Consider the following 24021-nt stretch of genomic DNA (forward strand, 5'->3'; position numbering starts at 1 on the left):
ACAAGGAAAAAGGGTTATTACTCATACATTTACAACAGGTCTGGAGTACTACGGAAACTCTGAATGGAGCGGGGAAGGGCTAAAGATTTATCAATATTGATGTGATAAGTGACAACAAAATGCCAGTCATCATACTAATTATACTAGCCTTTTTGCAGCTTCCATTGTCAATGGTTCCTTAGGTTGTTCCGTAGCAGAGACTGTGTGCAAGATGTCAGTTCTGTTGATTTCAGTCTTGTCTAGCTCACATAACCTGATGGTTAACTGGGGTTTAGCTAATCCCTCGGCCAGGGAAAATGAATCAGAGGGGCACCCCACTTGTTGTATTGTGTCACAACTTCCTGTTTTTGAAGTTTCTGTTGATCCATCTGCAACACTTGTGTCTGCACTCGCCGTTTCCTCAGATTCTGGAGAGAGTTTTTGTAACTCAGGTTCAGAAATTTCATGTGTGGGCTTTGGACTTAGAGACAGAGGTAGAGGTTGAGAAATGACAACAGGTGGTTGGGATTCAGCTTTAGAGTCAGAGCTCCCAAAAATAGAGCCAAGCTTTATGTTGAACACAGACGCTGCAGTTGGCGGCTCTTCCTTTCGAGTTGTTTCGTCTTGGAATATACTAGCTGAAAGACTTTTAAAGCCAGAGAAAAGGCCACCATCTGGCTGTTGTGACTGGGATTGGACACCAGGGGCTAGAGATGCAGAGGAGGACAAAGGAGGTCTCATGGTAGATGTATCTTGCCCTAATACAGACATAAAACTGAGCACACTCTTGTGTTCAGAAGCTGAGGACGGTTCTAATTTGTCAATCACACTGCAAATGGATTCATCTGAAGGCACCATAGGGTGCTCCAGGCCTATCTCTTTCACATGTACAACAGATTTCTCTGTGGAACTTTCTTCTGACTCAGTTTTGTTTGTTTGTTCTGTCTCCTCAACCAAGCCTTTTTCAGACACATAAGAGTCCTTGTCGCTTTGATCAAGTCCTTTTCCAGAAAAAGCTACATTATCTGTTTCTGTCTTTCCAGAACTCTCCGAGACCCTTTCATTTGCAATAGGGTCTGTTTGATCCCCTTGCCAAGTCTCTATGCCAAGTTGTTGAGGTTCATCTGATTTAGTTGTCTCTGGACCCTTGAAAATACCAAATAAGTCCTTGGCCAGGGACTCTGAGGCCTGGCTACCTGAAATGCCAAAAAAGCTTTTCTGCTGCTGTGGCTGACCAGGTGGACAAGGAGCTGACGGTGATCCAAACATTGACCCACGTGAGCTTGAGAAAAAGCCACTGGCAGTTGCCGATTTACCCGGGACATTTGGAGTAGAAAACATAGACATAAAGCCAGAAAACGGTGCTGCTTCAGGTGGTTTCTGTGGTCCTGCCTGCCTTGATCCAACCATTCTTGGTCCTGCAATTCTTGGACCCACCATTGCTGGCCCTTGTAACCTTGGTGCTGCCATTCTTTGCCTTGGTGGGCCAGGGGGACTGGCCATGACTATCCTGGGCTGTTGCTTTGGTGGAGGTATTGCAGGATGAGCCACAACTTGAGATGTCACCATTTCTGGTGGGTCACTGACTATAGGTTTTGTATCATGTGTTACTGAAATAGTATTATCACATTCTAACGGCTCATCTGATCCATGTGCAGATTCAGTGGTAGCTTCCACTGGTTCCTCCTTTGCTTTGACTTGCTCTTCTTTAGTCTCGAATGTTTCTTTGAAAGTATTGTCAATAGAGTTTTCTAATTCAGAAATTTCACTCACTGCTTTAAGTGCAACCATACCGGACTCTGTAATAGATTGATCTTCTTTTGGAATTTTTACGGATTCTTCAGTAGACATTTCTCCACCTGCAACTTGCAGAGACCTTTCTGTCATTTCATCCATATGTACAGATGATGTTTCTACGTCAACATCAGTTTTTACAGGTTCCACTCTAACCATACCAACACTTCGGTTTTCATCATTTTCACCTTCTGTGATAACTGCAGTTTGTATCATCTCCTCATGCTTTTCTGATAGTATAAGACTTTTGGAAGCAGCTGTGTCACAAGTATCCATGTCTGATTCCGCAACTACTTGTTCAGTGTCATTTGTATCCTTAATGTCTTTGTTTTCCATTTGAATATCTGGGCACCGCACTGTCTCAGCCTGCACCGCTGTTTCTTCAAATGCTTTGTTTTCCTCTGATATCTTATTGGTCACATTTAGTGTATCTGGGATAGAAACTTCTACTGAAACCAAGGCTTTTTCTGCAACAGGGAGATGATCTGGTTGTTGTGTTCTGGCCATAATCTCCACCTCGATCTGAGGATCTTTTAATGCAATGAAACTTTCATCGTTTTTTTCAACAATGTGTGCCTGATCTGCTTGGAGCTCAAATACTGATGTAGGAAGAGGCACATTTCTGTTTTTCATGGCTTCTGTTTCAACATGGTGGTCTCTTGCTTCTTCTGAAACACTGTTTTGAACTTCTTTTGAAACAACCTCCTCTGTCACCGGAACAATTATTTCTGCCTGTGTTTTGGTTTCATCAGTGACAGACACTCCAAAGAGGTTAAAACCACTTTTAGATTTGTTACCATCAGAATTTCCACCAAGCGAGAACACAGAGGGAACTTTAAAAACACTTTCTGGCTCAGATGGTTTAGAGGCAGTTGACTGGATTGGTGATGTTTCCTGGGTTGCTCCACTAAACATAGAGAACAATCTCTTTGCTGAACCCTCTTGACCTCTAGTTCCTGATGACTCAATTGTAGGTCCAGGTGGGACTCCTTGAACTTCACTTTGAGGCTGGGCAGTTGGACCTCCAAACATGGAGAACAAACTTGAACCAGGGGTATCATTGGGTGCTTTAGAACCCGAGATGATGCCACCGAGTACAGATGATCCAGGGGAACGTCCTTTTGATGAGGCAGTACCCCCGGGAGGAGGTCTGGGACTGGGATGTTGCTGAGTTGTACCAAACATTGAAAAGATACCTTTTCCAGCAGGTTCTTTAGGTGGAGGACCTCTAGGTTGCACACTTCCAACTGTAGGACCTCTAGAGCTAGGTGATGACTGACCGTTTGAACCACCAAACATAGAAAATATGCCTTTTCCCTGAGGTTCTTGTGGGTTTGCAAGTGGAGATTCAGGTGAAGGTGAGGTATTTACAAACATAGAGAGCAACCCTGCTCCAGCTGTGTCTTTGGATGATGAGCTAGGAAGGATGCCAGCAAGTATTGGCAGTCCAGTTTGGGATGTTTGCTGTGGAATTGCACTTGAGCTACTAAAAATAGAAAATAGACCTTTCCCTTGTTGCTCTTTGGGGACTTCATGTTCAGGTTGACCAGTCTTGAAAGCTAGAGGATCCTTGGAGATTGGTATTTCCTCTGTGGGAGGTTTAACAGGACAGGATTCAATGACAGATAGGTTGGCATCATTTTTAGCTTTGTCATCATGCTGTTGGACTCCGGGAGATTTTCCATCTGACATTGAAGCTACTTCTTTCTGTGACAAGTCATCAAGAGGACGAACTACTACAGGTGATACGCCTTCTGAATTTGAAATTTCTTCATGGGCTTTTTCATCAAGGTCGGCTGCACCTTCTTTTGGTTCTAGAACTGGATGTGTGATTCCATCCTTGTTGGACAACTCATCTAGAGGCTTAACTGCTCTTCCTGCTACTGAGGTCAGTGTAAGTGTTGGCACACTATCCTCAGCCGGCTTGAGTCTTACTTCAAGTTCTGGGGTGTGTGTGGGGCCCACTGTAGTTACTGCAATGGATTTATCTTGTGCGTATGAGTTGTGGTCCTCACATGCAATGGCCGACTCCATGTTCCTGATTTCAGTAGTCTTAAAATACCCAGATATCTCAGATTCTGTACAAACTTCATTTGATAAAGACTTCTCACAATCAGTATGTGTCACTGTAATTGGTATTTTATCTACAGAAGCATCGATTTCTGGATGCAGTTCTGCTTTGCTGCATTCGGTGAACATATATTCACTTGAGTCCTCTTCTGGTGAACTCGCTGCTGAGACAAAAACATGTGGTAATCTAATGTAAGGTCTTGGTGTACTTGGATCAATTTCATGATCAACTGGAGGGTCTTCTGAGCTACTAATCCCAATGTAGATCGAGCTGGGATTGTTTATTTTCTCATGTGATGTGCTCGCTACAGTAGAAAGTTCATCAAGCCCAGCGCTGACATTATTTGACTCTGTAGATATATGTTGGCAGGAGTTCTCTCCTTGCTGCTGTGATATGTTTGAGTTTGATAAAGCCAAATTATCTCCAGTGGCAATAGGCTCTGTGGTAATTAAGTTACATGGAAAATCTGACAATAAGGGTTCATTTGAAATTGATCTTGTGAGAATTCCCCTGGATGGCATGGTGGCTGGTGACTGAACTGATGAAGTCACAGGAGAAGGGATTATATTTCCTGTCTCGATTGTTGGGCTTTCAACTAGTGTTGGGTGTGATATTAAAACGTTTTCAGAACCAGAGGTAGAGTGGAGACCATGGACTGATGAGGACGCGACCACTTGTGATGGTAAAGCTGTGACTAAAATGACTCCTGTATCTGGAGATTTAGCACAGCATTCCCTGTTTGATGTGTCAGAAACCTGATCTAGTATTTTAGAGGCAGTTCCCAGTTGGCCATCAGAAGGCAAATACACAGATTCTATGGGCGTAATTTGTGGGCTTACAGGATCTTTTCCTTGAACTGGAAGACTTGATGGGATTCTTACATCAGCTACAGTACAGACTGTGGAAGTTGTGCTTAATATAGATTCCAATTTATTATCTGCAACATTAGAAATTGGTGTTGGGATAACATGTGCCAAGTTATCTATTGATGTACAGACAGCCTTAGTGTGGTTGGACATGACCACAGCTGGTTCTGTTCTAGTTGGGGGTTGTGAACCAAAACCACTAAATCGTGTAATTAAACCCTTAATAGGCGATGATTCTGATGGTGTTTGAGCCGATGATGTTTGTCTTTCAACTTTAAAGCTCTGGTCAAGGGAATAATTTAGTTCTTGCTTTGCAGGTACTGGCTCATAGTTTCTGATAGGCTGTGATTCTAGTGCATTAATCTCAGATATTCCTTGGACCGAAGCAATGGTACTTGGGGATACAATTTGTGCGTGGTGTTGTTGTGCCGCAATTGGGCATTTAACTAGATCATGCTTTGTTGACACACAAGAAGGTTCTTTTACATTGGAATAGCTTGTACTCACACTGAACTGACCCAATTTCCCAGTGCTTATTGTTTCACTTTCTGGTGAATTTTCTAAGATGCTCTCATAGCCACCCACAGTTGACTGTTTAATAAGAGTTTTTGATCTAAGGGTCGTGACATTTTGGACACTTGTCTCTTGTCTCTGTAACTGCTGAGGCTTTGGCTGAAATGTGGTCCTGCCAAACTCCACACCAATGTCCTGATACTGCTGTTGTGTAACTGAATATTGGGATTGCACCTGAGGTGGTTTGGGAAGCAAATAGTCTTTGATCTTTGATTCCACACCAGTGGCTTGTTCATGTTCATTCCCAACATACAGTGAGAAATCAGTATATTTACTGTGTTGCACAGCTGGGGAAGTCAAAGTTGATGATGGGTGTATCATCCCTTGAACAGGTACCAAAGCAGAATCTGCAGTACCCCCAGGTGCAACATGCATCTTTGTCAGTGTTCCTGACTGTACTCTGCATTCCATGTCAAATTGAACAGTGGTTGGTCTATTAATTGAATATTGTGCACGTTGTAATGATGACTGATTTTGAGAACTTGGTGTATCTTTGACCATAATGGAAATGCCTGAAGGCATGTGTCTCTCTTCATTATAAACACTGCTTTGAGATGAAGAAAACACACTGGAAAAGGAAAGATCCTTCACATCTTGATGATCGCTGCTTTTCCTTTGAGGAACAGCAGTTAGGTCAACAATACCCTGAAATGTTTTATTTTCTGTTGGTCTCGCACTTTGATTTATTTGCAGCATTTCTTTCTTTTCCTTGACATGTGTAAAATCTATGGGATCTCCATCATGTGGTTTATTGCACTGACTTGAAGCCATTGTTGCATTTCGGCTGTCATTTGTTGAAAAGTCCATTGGTTTATTGCGTTGATGTGTGTCTTTGTACATGTTCGCTGACACTGAAAAGTTACTATGGCAGGTAGATGTCAGCCCATGCAGTATCTCAGCTGTGTTGGCACCATATATGGTTGGGCTTCCTTGTGTTAGATTCTTATCTGAATGAAGAGACTGTGTAACTGTTTGTCTTTGAAACTTTTGTTGTTCTGCAAATTGTTCCACTATAAGTGCTTCACCAACAGAGCCACTCTTTTTTGTCCTGTTTTTTAATAATGGCATGACTCCATCTGACAATAACTCAGTATATGTTTCAGTTTCTTTCTGCTGATGATTTGGAGACATGTCAAGAAAGCCTTTTATTGAGTTGGCTGGTGCAGATGCTCTTAGATGTGTCTGATGGTTTTGGACACTACTCACTCTCTGAGATTCATTGTTCACAAGTCCCTGCATCTGTTCCTGTGTTCCTAACGGTAGCTGCCTTTTAATTTGCTTAAGTGGGGCTTGCAATTCCACAATCAGCGGAAGGCCAACAGAGTCCCTTTCAGTGAATGGTCTTGTCCTCACCAGGGACACGGGAAGTGAAGTGTTTGGCGTTATGTATGATTCAGACTCCCTTGTGGACATATCTAATGTACCTTTAACAGTGTTTGCAGGTGCTGTGCTAAATTTATTGGTAAGCAGCATGGACTGTGACATCCCATCAGTCTCACTTGCACTGGAACATGCCAATGCAATACAGCTAGGAAGTGGCTGGTGAAGAATAGGACTGGGGATGCTGGTTTTATCCAACATAAACTGGTTTTGTCTTGGAATCATGGATTGAGGCTGCATATCAGCTGTCTTGCCTTGTGGTGCTCCTTCAACTACGAGGGCAACACCAACCGAATCTTTTCTTGCAACAGTTCTTTGAGCTGGCTTGTTTAAAAGTGACACAGCCTCAGTTTGAGTAGAATCTGATTGTAGCGATGTTGCCTGTTGGGTTTGGGATGGCTTGGGTGACATATCTAGTGCTTTGGTAGATTGTTCAGAGCTGGAACTGGAAATTATCTGATTTGTATTAATCTTGGGAGACAAGTGTGAAGCTGGTTGATTTGTCGGTGAAAAGACACCAGATAAACTCTGTAGTGATAGTTCCTTATGTAGGGTACAGTCTAATTGGCATTGGGTCCTACTGTCCGACCACTGTTGTGCATCTGTAGGAGAGCGATTTTTCAAGACATCAGGGAGCTTTTGAGAAGGGATATCAACAACTAGCGGCATACCAACAGAATTTTTTCTTGCAAGTTCACGTTCACTTGGTTTCCCCCTCATTAGCGGTAGAGCTTCACACGGAGTGTCATATTTTGTTATTTCAGGAGAAACATCTTTGAGTGTTACAGTAGACTTAACAGACATGTCTATTGTGTCTTTCACAGTATTGGCTGGTGCTGTGATTTGATGAAATGGTTTAGAACTTGACAGGGACTCGGTAGACTGGCCTAAAAGAGATGACTGTCTTGCCAACATTGCTCTCCTGCCATCAATTACATTCTGGTCTTTCGTCATAGAACATAGTTTCTGGGTACCAGATATTGTATGTTGAGATTGTTCCTCAACAGGTAGAGATTGGGGCTCTGGTGGTTCATGTATATATGACAAATCAACGGATTCTTGATGACTATAACCTCTGTTTGCCATCTCAGATGTTTGTGGTTTTCTTTTTGTCAGTGTCAATGCACCACAGGAATGATCCTCTGATCGATCCTCTACAAAAGTTTGCAGAGACTGCTTGATGGATGCCTTGGTAGACATATCTAATGTAGCTTTAATTGAATTTGCTGGTGCAGTAGCTTTCTGATATTGCTGCCCACTACTCTGGTTGGAGGAGGTTCCTCTCTTGACATTAAAGAGAGTCTTCTGTTCAATAGCAACAGTTCCTGTTGATGAAAATACCATGGGTAGGCGTTGCTGTATGTTCATATGCACACTGAATGGAGATATCAAATCTTGCTTTAGATGTTCCACTTCTTGTTTCATAACAGTGTTTGCCAGTGGTGAAGCAGATACAGACTGTCTTGTGGATGGTTGTGGCTGTTGTTCCTGAGGCCCTGTATTGGTAATGTAATTAATTGAAGACCTTATTGATGGTGACACAAAAGTATCAGGGCTCTTGGGTGCTTTATCTGTAGGTGTGGAAAGGGGTTTTGATGAGATGTCCTTTGCAACCTTGTGAGTGGTTGCTACAACAGTTTTGCTTGTTTGTGCTGACAGAGAGGTACTTATTGAAGCTGGCAATCTTTGGCTGTTCATTGTAGAAGAGGTACAGCCAACACTGACCTCTGGAAAGGGTGAGATTTGTCCTGCTTTACTGTGTTGCTCATCTGGCCTATATGTGGTGTGAGAAGCTTTTTTCAGTAATGAGTCTCCTAAACTCTCCTGTAATGTGTCAACAGTGGTATATTTCAAATACGTCAGTTCAACATCCTCCTCAATTTCTTTCGTAAGATCTACAGCAAGTGTGGCTTTGTCGATCAAATCCATTACTGTAACATCTTTTTGCTTTTTCTCTTTCAGTCTCTTCAATTTATAATTCGTAAAGTCCACAACTTTATCATTCTCCTTTTGAGTAGTTTCCATTTTCTCATTTGTTACATCTTTTTGTGGTATATTTTCATTTTTATTGACTTTGGTTGAAAAATTTAGCACTTTATTTCCTCGGTGATGGTCATTTGGAGTTCCAAGGTGAACATTTCTCTTGTAAAGGGAAACTGTATCACAATACATGTGTTTGATGCTGTACATCTGTGGTGTAGGTTCTTTAGATGAACACTTTGGCTGTTTTGGAGTCACAGAAGAAATTTTATGCATTGTTGATATACTACTGCTTTTGTTGGTGTCAGACATTCCTGTTATTGCAGTCCTCTCCTGGGGTAATATTCTAGACTTGTCAGGCTGAGATGGTTGCCTTGCAAGTTGAGGTCTCTGTGGTGAATGCGAGGGTAAAGTCACAGTTGCAGTAGATGAAGTGTGTGAATCCTTTACAGAAGCTACCTGCATCGGAGGAAGTGAAGATGTTTTACTACCAGCTGATGATGTAGGCAGTGTTCTTCCCTTTTTTATTGGCTCGGGTATTTTTGAAGTTGATGGTGACAAAGGAAGAGTTCTGGGAATTTTTGAAGCCTCTGATAGCTTGCTAGAAACAGATGTAGAAGAATTTGATAATGTAACAGCTTTGCTTGTGTCAGTGTTAGAAGACCTACCAACAACTCCTCCAATAGCTGAAAAAATTGAGCTTGATTTTTGTTTAAGATGTTCTAAAGGTGTATCCTCTACATGTGCAATCCTTATTTCAGGAATTGGAGACTGTTTGTTTGATATGCTTTGTGTTAAATATGACCTTTGATACGGTATGGGGGTGGAGGTGATTTCCTGATTCTTCCAGTATGGTCCTCCATGTGGTCCTTTTAGTGACTTCAATGTGAAATCAACTGCCACTGTTGGCTCCTCGTGGTAGCTTTGGCTATTATGTATTGATTCTACTTTGATCTTTTTAAGCTTATACAGGCTAAAGTCTACAGGCCGCTCTGTTTGAGAAGACACAGACTCCTGGAACATTTGTGAGAAGCTTTCCAAATTCATATTCATTACTTTTTCACCTTTTTCAAGGGCTGAAGTTAGGTTTATGGGAGCTGCGACGACCGGTAAATTATTTTGTTGTTTGCCTGAAATGCAGAGTCCATTATCTTCTGCACACAGGGGCATCTTAAAACCACAAAGGGTCATTTTGGCATTTTCTTTTTGTTTCAGTGAGCAAGCAATGTTTTCACTGATATTTGGTACATCCTCTTGTGCAGCACATGCATATAGGTGTCTCCCAGCTCGATCAGTTAATAGAGAGTAAATGAATTCTTCATTTGTATAAACATAATATCCACAATCTCCAGCTTCAGCTGGCCACCACAACCCTTGCTCCAATAAAGAAAGCCATTGTTGATACCACTCCGAGTCCTCAAAGAGCATATCAGCATTCACATCTCCTGTAGCTCCTGCAGACAAGCTTAAATCCATTGCACCACTTGTTAAATCCATTGGGCCCTTTTTAGTGGCAAGCCTTTTTAAAAACTCAGTTGCTGCTTTCAAATCAAACTCCTTTATATCTTTTTCAGTACTGGCAGCACTTTGTTCCACTATGTTGTTTCGTCCTTGGATGCCACATTGAGTAAGAGACTGACATCGAGTCAACTTTGTTTTTTTCGTTTCTGTGGAGAGATTAAGAGCATTTCCTTTCACAATCCATGGTGTTCTGTTTTTGTCAAGATCATTTAAATCATCGCAGCTATTCCAGGATTTTTTGTCTTGACAGCTCATGTCAAACAATACAACATCCTCATCTGGATCAAGAAAGCGATTTTGGCCCTGAAGCAGTTGGGGCCCAGCATCCTTCCAAGGATGTGAAGGTATGTTGAAGTGACTTGTGTCCATTTCCTTGGGATGTAAACACATGTGATCCTCCACTTGGGTTGCTTTGACTGTATGAGGTATGTGACTTTGGCATACCGAGTTGTGCTCCTGAACTTGAGCAGCAAGAGCTTCGGTGAGGGCATAATTATTGAGTTGCTGCCAAAGAAGACCCTCTATGAGACATTGATGCTCATAGAGCTCTGGTGGAATAAAACCATGCTCTGTTAAGTTGTATAAAATATCCTTGTAACCATATTCCTCTGCAGTCCCATACAAGAGATGCTGCATCTCTTCAAGATAGTGCTGAGTTGGCGTAATAGGATCATGGTAAAACTGAGATTGAGGAAGTTCTGCACAGGTAGCAACAGCTGGAGCAATTGTAACCACATTAGATATGTGTGTTCCTGTACTTGCAGGGCTGCTTTCCTTACTTTTTGGTAGCAAATGATTAAGAAGGCCTTTTTCTACTTCCTTCTCAGGAGCAGAAGTGCCGCCGTCACCAGGGCCAGATTTAAAAATGCTGGATAGCAAACCAGGAGTTGTGCTGACTGTGGTGGTAATTGGTTCCTCCTTGCTAGGTTGGGAGGTTGGTTTCTGAGGTGCCTTTGGTGATGACTCCTCTGTAACACTGAAAAGGCCTGAGAGGATACTTTCTTGTGGTGGTTCCTTTAAAACCTTGTCTGTGGCTATGTCCAGGGAGGGCTGCAGGTCCACAGGGTTTGCTCTTTGGATCTGTGGTCGCCCCTGTCCTGCGCGTGGCTGTTGTTGCTTTGTCAGTGTAACTTTCTGATCACGAGGTGATGGTTGTTCTACAGTGGCAGCGATTTTGTTTAGTAGGCCAGAAAATAATCCCCCTGGTTCAGACTGGGGTGGATTTATATCTGACTTAACAGATGGTTGGCCTGCCTGAGCAGATTTTTGTTGCTGAGGAATGTTTTCACCAGCTGCAAACTTCAGAACACCTGAAAGTAAGCCTACACTTTGACTAGGTTGTTGGTCTGCAGCCTGATGAGAACTTGGCAATTTGGTTGACTGTTGTTGCTGTTGTGGTGATGTCTGACCAAAGAGCCCAGAGAGGATTCCACCTTGTTGACTAGGTTTAGGTGGCTGTTGAACTGGTCTGGGTACATTTGAATTGTTATCTTGTCGAGAACCAGTCTGTACGAGCTGCTGGGATGTATGATCAGCAGAGGCTAACTTATTGAAAAGCCCTGATAACAGCCCTCCCTGCTGGGGCTCTGGTGCAGAAGAAGCAGGTTGTGGAGGTATTTGATTTTGTCTTCTTAAGGGTTGTCTGTTACCTTGCAGAATTTGCTGCTGTTTTGTCTGATTACAAGGCTGTTGTTCCTGTGCTGGGTGGGACGGATTTACTGAAAACAGCCCAGATAGGAAATTACCCTGTTGATTAGTTGGTTGCTGGGTTGTCCTTGGGCCCATTTCATGTGTCTGTTGCTGCTCTGACTGACTACCCACTGTAGGCAGTGGTGCTGCTTCTGTAATTTTACTGAATAGTCCACTGAGCATCCCCCCAGGACCACTGGGAGTCTGTTGTGAGGGGACCTGGTTTTGCTGTTGTAGGTTGTGTCTATTGTTTGGTTGCTGAAAGGGTTGCTGGCCTAATGGACCACTTTGTTGCTGTTGCTGGGAGGGAAGTCCTTGATTTGCAGCAGTAGTTTCTGGCCCCCCTATACCAAAAAGACCAGAGAAGAAGCCTGTTTGCTGGGTAGGTGCTTGCTGTTGATTTTGATTTACCTCTTTATTAGCATTGCCTGATGGTGGCTGAGATTGGTTGGGATTAGGGTCCACAATCTTGTTAAAGAGGCCTGACAGCGTGTTATTAGTTTGTTGATTAGGTTGTGTATCCAATAGCTCTTTTGGTGGCTGGGAACTTGTTTCTGTAAGTTTCAGTAAACCCCCAAATAGCCCACTTGGCTGTGGAGCTGTTGCTTTGGGCAATGATTTTTGGTCTGACTGTTGCTGCTGGCCCGGTTGTTCAGATGAGACTACACTATTTCTTAGTTGCTTGTCAACTGGTACATTGTCTGAGAGAGGGGGTTCTGTTGAATGTTCTCCTTTTGATGTCTGATGAGCCACATCTGGTTGGGACTCTTGAGTGTGCTGAGTTAGTTGAGGCCCAGTTATTGATTCTGTGGCTTTTTTCAACAGCCCAGATAAAAGCCCACCAGTGGGTGCAGGCACTGAAGCATGTTGCTCCTGCCTTTGAGATGAAACTTGGTCAGTTTGGTCTCCTGGTGACTGATTAGCAGGGGGAGCAATGTTTTCAGAGGCAAATCTTAAAAATCCAGATAATAGTCCCCCTGATTGTTGTGCTGCAGAACCCTGTCCATGAGGAGCACTTTGGTGAACTGATGAAGACAACCCTGAAAAAAGCGCAGTCTGTTGAGGCTGATTTTCTTCGCTTTGGGCATCTTCTGTTGGTCCTCGTCTCAACAACCCAGAAAAAATACCTTGAAGCTGTGCAGCTTTTGTTTCTGGCTGTGATATGACCTCTTCCACAGGCTTGGGAGCCTCCTGGTATTTTGATAAAGCATTAACATCTGACTGAGACTGGACTGTCTTGGAATCTTTCTCTGAGAGTATATGCTTGTGAGACACTTGCTCCGTTCTATACTCCGTCTCTATGATTTCAGGGTCAACTTGTTCAGTATTTGGCTCAATTTGACCACTGGGCTTGCTTAGCATCACAGCAGGAGAAGTTTGTTGTTTTGAAGGTTCCTTAGGAGTTTCACTTGGGGTTACCTTGAAAAGATTTGAAAACCAGCCAGTTTCTGTGTTTCCTTTTGGTGTATTTTCAAGCAGTGCAGCACGACTTGAAGAGAGACATCTTGTAGGGCTGGGGGATGCACTTTTTTGCTGGGCATTAGGTTCTTCTCCAGAGGCAAACTTCAGCAAGCCTGAGAGTACACCTCCATCTGTTTTTGGTGGTTGTGTTGCAGAAGTATTATCAGAGGAGAAAAATGGTATTTTCAGTTTGCCCCCTAGAAATGACTCTTCAGCAGGTTTTGTGTCTGTCTGTGAGGGGTTTGCAGTAGGAGCTGCTGATATGAGAGTAGAGAGAGATTTTTTAAAGGGACTAAAGATTCCTGCGTCCTCTGTACTACTTTCAGGTTTTGGTTCTGATAATACTGATGTTCGTCTCTGCTGAACATCAGGGAGCTCACCAGATGACTCTGTTTCTGGAAGAAGCTCAACTGACCCACTTGCTGTATGTTGTAAAATGTCTACTGACCGACTTCTTGTATCCTTTGGAATCTCATCTGATCCACTTTCAGAATGAGATCTTTTATCTGACACATGTTGCTCATTTTGTGAGACATCTATCTTTGAACATGTGACTCTATCACTAGATGATTTAGTTTCATTGCTTGTAGCTTGTTCTGAAGGCTGAGGTGATGGCTCCCTAGATGGCGGTGCACTGGAAAAAAGTCTCAATGGACTAAGCCTTCCAAACATTGAGTCAACCACAGAAGTATTTTGGTTAGTAGCAGCTGCACTGTCAACTCCTATTGTTGAACCTTGCTCACTTTCAGTTTGCTGATTTGTGGAATGAAAAGGCAAAAGAGAGTGAAGGGAAAATTTATTTTCCGTTGTTGGCTCTTGGGAGGCAGGAGGAACTATGGCTACTGGAGTTGTAGTACCACTGCTTTTAGGAAGAAATGAAAGCAGCTTAGAAATGCCAGACTCAGGTTGCTGTGAGACCTGGGCGGTAGGTGGACAGTGTGCAGTGCTACCAGAGGTGTCTGTGGCTTCAATACTAGGTTTGGGTATAAAGGAGAGTAGTTTTGAAAAACTGGAGTCTGTTTGTGGTGGCTGGGGGGATGAAGTTGTGCCAGAAGGCTCGATTACCTCACTGCTTGACTTTGAACCTGTTATAGTACTAAATATTGAGCTCATTGCATTCTTTACTCCAGCTATGGTTTGTTCCACACCTGTGTCCTCCTTAACTTCTGCCTCATCTTCACAGATCTCACTATCCTTTGCTTGCACAATTTTGGCATTCGTTGGTAATTTAGGTAATTTCCTTCTTGTTTGTTTAGGCGATGATGATTCGTGCTTGTTAATCTCCTCCTCTTTCACAATCAGGTATTCAGACACTGAGTGAACTAAGTGCTTAAGTTCATCCATTGCATCCACATACTCATCACAAGGTTCCTCCAGGACAGACAATGTAGGATCTTCTTCAAAGTATGATTTCCTTTTCATTAAAAAGTCTTGCTCTTCATAAGAGGAAATATAGTTCCTAGGATAGTAGTAAGTCTCATATTCATAAGTTACACCTCCCTCTGTGAGAGCCAGGTCATCTAGTTCTTCCTCAGATCCATAGGAATACTGCATCTCATCTGAACCAACTGAGCCATATTCACTCCTGGCCATGATCATCATTGCCTCCTCCCTAGCAGCCTCCTCCTCGCAAAAGGCTGCATAGTTCTCAAGTGTGCCCTCTAAGGCTGTTTTGGCCCACAATCTTGTCTTGTAAAGCAGTCCTTCTCTGTCTGTAGGCTGCTGCAGTTGCTTGACAGAGGGAATGATGTCAATTTCAGGAGGGGACAATTCATCCTCAAAGCTGCCCGCTTCTTTATAAACTAATCGTACCTCTCCAACGCCAAAGCCATGTCTCTGTCTCTGAGGCCGGCCATCCAGCTCTTCTATATCTCCAGACGACATTGCATCACATTCTACTGTCTGATAGAATCTGCTTATTTTGCCCTCACGAGCGGTGTCACGAATATGATAGATGATGCTTTTGTCTTCATCCTCCCACATCTTCTGCTCAGTATCCAAGTAGTCGTCCAAAACACCTGAATCAGGCAGTTTGTATTTACTCTCCCAGTCATCCACACCCATTCCTGAGTCAACAGGAATTATTCTGACCCCTCTATTGGGGCTTGATTGCCTTGATTCCAGTAAAAGCAATACAGGTGGAATGCAGAAAGCAGTGAAAAATGCATGCAAAGGAAAAGAAAAAAAAGGAGGGATGCAGAGACAAGAAATTAGACATGAATTTAAAGAAACAGTGAATCAAACAAAAGAAGCATTCCTCCAAATAATAGAATAGGAAATAGAAAAAACATGTTCATGGATAGCACAGCTATAAACTGTGAGATGTCAGACTGTTCTATAGACATCAGCAGTATTTATCAGAAATAAGCACTTCAAAAGCTCCTACAATAGGGCTCTACCACTGTTGGTAGTCAGACCTACTAAAGCTTTAAATCGATGAGTACATATGAGAGGATAAAACTTACTTACAAAGGTAAATGAAAGTAAGTAAAGGATTGATAACATAAGACTTAATATAAGATGAATCACCCTTTTGATTCACCTAAGCTGCATCAGCATTCAGCATATAATTCTTGATATTATTGAGCTTGAAACATTGTTGCAGTTAAACAAAACAAAAGAGGGTTTTCTGTAATTGGAAACAAACCAGGAACTGTATTCATAAAGTTCCACATTAGAATCACCAGTGTGTGTGCATTTACCTGGGCTGCCTTGTTTCTCTATAGTCTAACTCATAGCTTTGTATGGAGTCAGATTCTCTGGATAGGGCTTGATGCTGCACCCTATAGCCGATAGGGTATTGATGTACCGATGAATTTGTCTGGGAAGTGTTGTGGTACCGCGGAGGTCGGTTGCCAGGTTCACTGCGGTAGTCACTATCGTCCATTGCACTATCGTGATCTTCCAAAGCTGGGTGAAAAGCAAGACAAACAGCAAAACAATGTGTCAGACAATTAATCTAAGCCTTTCAGTTCTAGATAAATATGTGCTCTTGTTTGTTCATTAGGCTCCTTAGTGAAGAAATGAGTCAAACCCAATCAGCAGATCATCTTCTCACAACTCATTACTATTAAGTGTAGGGGTTGAATAAATCCCCTTTCATGTATTTATCCTGCCACCCATCATTAGTGCAGCAGGCTATCATCACACAAAATGAGTTTAGTGTAACTCTAAACAATCGGAATCAAATATTTCACAACTATTCTAAACAAATCATTTGAAAATGGAACCACATGCAACACTATTCTATCAAGTAACAGTGGAGCCACGTGTACAATCAAGATATAAAACTATTGATTATCATGTATCAGGTATAATCTTCTGATAAGCTCATTTGTACACTCTAAAAATGCAATTCCAAATACTGGCACAATGTTTGAAAAGGTGGCTCCCTCTTGTGGTAGCAGGCATTTAATACAGATAAAGAACATGAGCTGCTGGATAGGTTGTTGGTAATATGAATGACAAGAATCAAAACAAATTGGGTGACACTAAATGCCAAAATATATCGATAATACGAACAAAGACCAAAACACACACCAGGTAAAGATGAAGACCAAACATGCACTGTGCCTTGTTCAAACTGAAGGAAAAGAACACTGTGCCATGTAGGAGAAGAGAGGAGAGAATGATAAACGTCAGAGAAGGAAAAACAAAACACCATACATACTCTGCTGGTCATTCCATCCAAAATAACTCCAACTGCCTGGTAGCATGTAGGCAAGTGTTCAAAGAAGTCAAGAGGGAAAGTGAAGGCCATCACAAAAGATTTAAAGGGAGAATACCAAAATTATTAGGAAACAGGAATGCGAGGCCCCAAATCTGTGAATCAAAAAAGCCCTTAAAAAATAATGGATGATGATCCATTGGATGAAAGGATAAGAAGATAGAAGTGACGTGAGTGAATAAGACAACAGAACAAACAAAAAAATAAAATAGATATAGGAAAATAACTTCTACTATGTGTGTGATGAAGTGTATCCCAGAACACACTAGCTTCTTTTACAAGCTTGATATTTTTAAAGAATGGGGAATTGTTATCTTAAAGTTGACAGGAAAGAAGATTAAGTGGCCAGATGTACCAGCTGTAGTGAAAATTCATCAGCATCTTGCACGTTGGAAGTAAAATTCTCCTTGCTGATGAATCGCAAGAAGGAAGAATCGGTCATAACACATGTCCAAAATACAGTAGATACATCGTTAAAGCAACCCCTCCCTTCACCTCCACCTCCAACCACATACACAACAAACACATGGAACCACTGGTCTGAAAGTGTTATAGAGGAAACATGTTTTAGGGAAGCATTTCAACTTACAGCACTGGGAGGGTACAGATGCCATTCGTCTTCTCTGGACCTCCTCCTGAAGTGGGTACTGCCATGAAAGAAAAATGGCAAAAAGGTGAAGCAGGGACAGAAAAATTGAGAGAAGGAAAGGCAGCAGTTCAATGTTAAGTAAACCAGCAGTAATACTAAACTACAATGTAGTATACTTTCACACCAAGTAGGTAATCAAATTCATTGTAGAAATGAATGTTTGCCATTAGATGGCAGCAGACACTCGGTACAGCCTGTAACATTACTTCTTCATTTCATGTTTTAATATTGTCAAACTTAAATAAATGTTTTATAAAAGGAATAATGTGCTTGAGTTGGAATTATAGGACCATGGGATTTGTTTTGTCTTTATTCATTTGTTCAGTCATACAAAAATAATATCTGTGGGTGGCTAATGTAGGACGCACTGTGGCCATCTGCGCAACAGGTGTTCAGTTCAAACACATGCTCCCCTAAACAGACAAAGGACTTGCATAGTTTTTCATTTACAAAGGTGACCGCACCCACGCCCAGTTTAGGGACTGGCTACAACAAAACCAAAAGGGGAACACAGCACCTATTACTATTGCATTGCATAAACTGTGTTATTGGAAAAGAAAACCTCGAAAACAAGCAACAAGTAAACCTGGACACCAGAAAGAATTTGACTTTTTGTATTCTGCTGTTCGGCTAAGAGATTATTGCTATTTGATGACATTCCACTATTGTGCTGACCATAGAGTGAGAGTAACCAAACTTTACCGCGTCACTTTTTGATTTATTGACTGTTTATCTTGATCATCTTCTAAATTACCCTCTGCTAAAACTTCTACCACACACATGGAAATTATTCAAACGCTTTCATTTATGAATGTTACAGCAATACTCCACAATGGATTCATTAGATTATCCATGTCAACCTAAACACAATATTCCTTGAAATTGAGCTCAGTTCCTTCTGGCTTCCACATATTATCCTTGAGATGTTTCTACAACTTAGTTGAAGTTACAGAAGATACAGATTCGGTTGATCTGTATATTAACAGTGCATGTCAGAGCAAACACTCATGTGTGGTGTGAAAGGACATTCACAGCATCATCCTCCCTGTCTCAATCACAAGAATTCACAGACTCCCCTTTTCAACTTGATGCTGTTTCAATACATCAAATCTTAACCATAATGATTTCATCAATTAATTTCTAAAAATAATGGGTATTTCTTCCTGCAAAGCTCATTTACTCTGTATATGCCAGAATTCACTCTATGGGAAACTGCAACGTCTGTATGTACATCATTGCTTCGTGGACACAGTAAAAGTAGAACAGAGGGTTAAGAGATTGGACGTCATAGCCTCTCACACACAAATTTCACATTACAAGACCCCCAAAATCTTAATCAACACACTGAGCATAAAACTGAAAATGAGCTCTTCCTCATCAAACTCCAAAAAGTAAAATTTTGAATTTGGAAGTAAAATTAGCCAATTACAGGCGGACTGAAAAAATCTGGATAGATCTCAGAGCATTATAATACCAGTACCAGCTGTAACAAGTTATATTTTTAGGTCCCTATATAAAGTATTCATTAATTTTGCACATAAATATCAATCTTTTGTCAGCATCTTAAAACAAGCTGTGAAAATATGTAGGTTCTATACATTGCTGTTATTGTTTTAGCTGTGCAAGATAAACTTCGTTTGACGAGATCAAAATCCTGTGCGGTGCCTCCTCTTCAAGCAATGTTTAAGTGAGTGAGCTAACCTCGTCGTGTATCCGCATGGTGTTGATCCGCTCCAGTTTGCTGGTCCAGTACTGGGCCTCGTCGTCAGGGATTTCTGGACAGATTGTTAGGACAGACAGATGGCTGGGTTTAAGTGAAAAGAAAAACATCAATATGCAGGAATGATGATGACTAAATATGAAAGAGAGTGGATGGATGGATGGAGAAACCAACTCTACCAACTCTATTTGGCAAACACACTTTCACACCTGAAGGCCTTCTGAAAAAGTCATACGTCATATCCAAAGGAATATGAACCTTTTGCTGTAGCACTTATCTCTCAATTTTGCAAAGGAAAAGTGCCTCTGTGTTGTTGTAAGAATGTCGGTGTTTGACTTTTGAGTAGGATTTGTCAAAATTGGGGAAACCTCTATCTAATCTCCATCTTGAGGCCTTGTGTGTTTCGTGTCAAGACGGCCGAACATCAGCATCAACCAGTGAAGATAAGCTCTGATAGAATGCCATTCAGAGGGGAAATGGGCCAACAACCAAAGAGCAGCCCTGAGATGAGGAGATTACAGAGGAAACGCAGAAAAACTGAAGAAAAGAACTGCTTATATTTATGGTATAAAAACAACAAGAACTGTTGTATATCTTAATTTAAATTGTGTGTGTGTGTGAGAGAGAGAGAGTGTGTGTACCAAAGGGCAGCTCAAAGCGGGCATCCAACAGCACTTGGTGTCGTGTTGGGTTGGCGGTGCCACAAATCTCATCCTCCCTCATCAACACCTCAGAGTCCAGACATGTCCACTCTCCTGGACCCTCCTGAGAGAGAGAGAGAGAGAGAGAGAGAGAGAGAGAGAGAGAGAGAGAGAGCCAGAGAGCCAGAGAGAGAATGATATATATATATATTCATTGAAAATTGAGGGTGCTGGTGACCCACAGACAAAAGTTAATCAATAAAACAGAACCAAAGAGAAGGAGTGTACGACAGAGCATTTACTGGGGTTCAAACTCAGCGCAGAAGTCAAATATTCTCTACAAAAGTACCTGCAGTGTACTGACATGACTGGTAACTGCTGACCTGCAGTGAGAATGCTTTGTTGTGCTTCACGATTGAAATTTCTATTTAAAACAAATGACAAATATATAGTACAGTATGTGTGTGTGTGTGTGTGTGTGTGTGTGTGTGTGTGTGTGTGTGTGTGCATGATTGTGAGCGTGTGTGAGTGTGTGGGGTATATTACCTCATCAGACTGTCGAATGGTGTCCAGAGGTATCAGTGCTGTGCCAATCATAGTGTCCCATATCAAGCCCTTATTCCACAGCTCCACCACAAGGCCTGACTCCAGGTGACTGATCTCACTGTAAGAATCACACACACACACACAAACAGTTTAGAAGATGATGGTGTATGTTATATTTTTGTTTCTTTTTGAAATTTATGTACATATAAAATGTGTCCTTCCCTGTAATTTGAACTATTTTGATGCATCAATACAAATGTTGTTGTCTTATTAGTCTTCTTTAGATTACAACGCTCCTCCATGACAGCAAACACAACCATGTGGACATTGGACATTTTCTGATCAAGTGTTGCTGCATAAAAGACAATGAAATCTCATTTTGTAGCTTGATAAAGCACCAGATGTTGTGAAAGAGGTAGAAAGGACTGGTAACATAAGAAATCTGTGAGTTCCCAATCTTTCACTGTGGTGATTCATTGAGGTAAATGAATGAATCACTGTGGCAATCTATATATATATATATATATATATATATATATATATATATATATATATATATATATATATATATATATATATATATATACATAATAACTTCACTTCTACAAAGAGCAGCGCAGTGGAAGGTGCAATACTGATTGCAGTAACAGCCATTACCAATAACAGATATTAAATGTACCACAGCACTGACCAGGAGAAGGACGAACATTTCCTTACATAACAAATAACAATAAATGGTCAATAAATATTTTTCAATTTGTATGACATAATGTATTAAAACTGTTAAATAAAATACTGATTTAATTTAATCTAATTATTTTTCTACGACTACTACTACTAATACTTATAATAATAATAATAATAATAATAATAATAATAATATAATAACAATAATAATAATAATAATTATTATTATTATTATTTTACAGTGAACTTACACTTTTTCCAAAATCAACATACAACAGAAATGCAGTCTTCTTGCTTTGAGTATATATCATTCACAAATATTGAATATAAACCTCATCTTTCCAGTATTCAACACAAACTTACTTAAGACTTAAGTTCAAATTTTACTCGGGCTTCAACTTCTGTTGTCTGCTGCATTGCAGCATCACCTCTCCTATTAGTTCATCAAGAGAGCCACTTTTATCCCGAATTAGCAAGGGTGAAGGATGTGATATTCTGACAGATCTGTCTCTGGAAGAAGACAGCAGCTAAACTGACTCAACTCATCTGCATATTCATATTCACAGGCCCATTCATATTCATATTGCTTCAGCTTAGCTGTCAATCATCTCTGATGACACTTTACAGATGGGGTGATGGAGAAAAGAAAGTAGGTGGGAGACAGCTGGCAAAATGTGTGTGTGTGTGTGTGTGTGTGTGTGTGTGTGTGTGTGTGTGTGTGTGTGTGTGTGTGTGTGTGTGTGTGTGTGTGTGTGTGTGTGTGTGTGTGTGGAGCAGAGATCAGCTTATGCCACAGACAAAAAAAGAAGAAGGCAGTGAATGGAACGAAATCTGTGTAAAATAATTAGATTCCTACTGTTTATGTCAAAATGATCACCATTAATCATCTCCACTCATGAGCTATTCTTGTTTACTTGTTTATTTTTGTTACATAATGATATTGGCAGTGGCAGTGGCTCAGTGGGTAGTGCTTCCGCTTGGGAACCGGAGGGTCGCCGCCGTTCGAGCCGGTTCGAGCCCCTGCCGAGCAAGGCACCGAACCCTCAATTGCTCCCCCCTCTGCGAAGGGTGGTAATGTAATGTAAGTCGCTTTGGATAAAAGCGTCTGCCAAATGATTGTAATGTAATGTAATATTGCACCAGTCAATTATCTTGATTCAAGACAAACGCTTTGAGCATGTGCAGTGAATATTTGTATAGAAAACTAAATCTGCTCCAGACACAGTACTGATGAATTTATTTGTTGCATGCATGTGCATTACAGAGGGAAAGTCCAATGGTTGCCTTCTCTACAAAATGGAATGTACTAATTCTGCTCAGAAGTCTTGACTCAACTGGTTAGTAGCATCATGACATCATGTCAACAAAAACATGAATCATGATCTTCTACTTGATTTAAATCCATTAGGTCATTTAATTGAGACCATGAAACATAAAACCCCAAATAGGATTAGATATAGGTATAACACTGTCCATGCAGCCTGTCTACCAATTGTCTGACTTACAGACATGATTTGTGTGTGTTTGTGTGCATGCATGTCCATGTGCATGTATAACTCTGGCACATGCACTCCATCAAAGCCATTATAGAGGGGATGTCCTGGATTGCCTTACAGATTGAACATGGTACTTTAATCCCTCAGAAACCACACCCAACCAAATAATGTTCACTTCCGCACTCTTACACGCCCATGCTAAGGACAGATGTATATGACATGGAAGCAGGGGATGAAATGCCACCAGGGGAAATATTACAAGGCTAAAAATCCAATCCAAATATCATAAAATTATCTGGATTGCCTCAGTAATGAAGCTACATCCTGATATGAGGACATATCCACCAGGTGTTGTATTCACTAGATATGAAGTTATAATACTGTGCTTGTAGTTTGAGTTTGTATGAGTATTAGGGTGACATGGGAAGGAAGGGAAGACATGTTGAGAATTTAGTAACAATATCAAAAAGTCAAAATCTTACCAGAATAAAGTTGTAATGTCAAAGAAAACATTATAAGTCACTTAATGGAACAAATAACATGAAAGAATAAGATAGAATAAGATACAAATTTCTTATAGGATTCATTGCCTTCCTTAAGTATTTCCTTATTTGAAAAGCAAAGTACTTTGTATAACTCTGCCTGAAGTTTTCCTTCATTTTGATGGAAAACTTCTTGACTTCTCAAAATCTCTTTATTTGATTTGAACCATGATGCAACACAACGTTTAGGCATTCTGATTGCAAATTGCACAGGAAAACATTTGTTTGAATGATTGCTCAAGGTTTGTTTCCAGTGCCACTTCTGGTTGCCAAGCAGTGACTTCCCATGGTGCACCTGGGAGACGCAGATGTGTCTGTGTTTTTGCCATAATTCTGACTCTGACAACACTTTTTGCTATGTTGATCAAAGTTTTGACTCTTTTTAACGATCTATTAAAAATGCACACACGAATTGAATTACTAATTGTCATGCAGAAGATGCATGTGTACACATAAAAGTGGATAATCCAATTTTTTCCACACAAGCTTCTCATGATCCACACAATACTAGCACTCTGCACACTGCATAGCTTTATGGCACTGATATGTGTCAGAAATAAACAGAACAATAAGTAATAATAAAAATAAAAATCCATCAATGACACAAAAATACCTTCACACAATTTCCTTATTCAACAATATCCAAAACTTGATGTGAACCACACAAAAATAGAACTTTTAACTTTAACTTAAAACAAC

General features: G+C 41.1%; 1 protein-coding gene across 1 annotated transcript in view; it reads right to left on the minus strand.

The window, feature by feature from the left end:
- Positions 1-24021, minus strand: part of LOC143000175 (uncharacterized) — a 102533-nt gene that overhangs the window by 59834 nt on the left and 18678 nt on the right. Inside the window, exons 4-9 of the mRNA XM_076149405.1 lie at positions 20598-20715; positions 20052-20175; positions 19392-19465; positions 17631-17688; positions 16017-16224; positions 149-15427 (exon numbers count right to left, since the gene is read on the minus strand). Of these exons, the coding sequence (XP_076005520.1) occupies positions 149-15427; positions 16017-16224; positions 17631-17688; positions 19392-19465; positions 20052-20175; positions 20598-20715 (15861 nt within the window). The remainder of the gene's footprint in view (positions 1-148; positions 15428-16016; positions 16225-17630; positions 17689-19391; positions 19466-20051; positions 20176-20597; positions 20716-24021) is intronic.

The sequence above is a fragment of the Genypterus blacodes genome, unplaced genomic scaffold (assembly GCF_046128005.1).
Source record: "Genypterus blacodes isolate CSIRO-AG114 ecotype Tasmania unplaced genomic scaffold, CSIRO-AGI_Gbla_v1 ptg000045l_1, whole genome shotgun sequence".
Classification (NCBI taxonomy): Eukaryota; Metazoa; Chordata; class Actinopteri; order Ophidiiformes; family Ophidiidae; genus Genypterus; species Genypterus blacodes.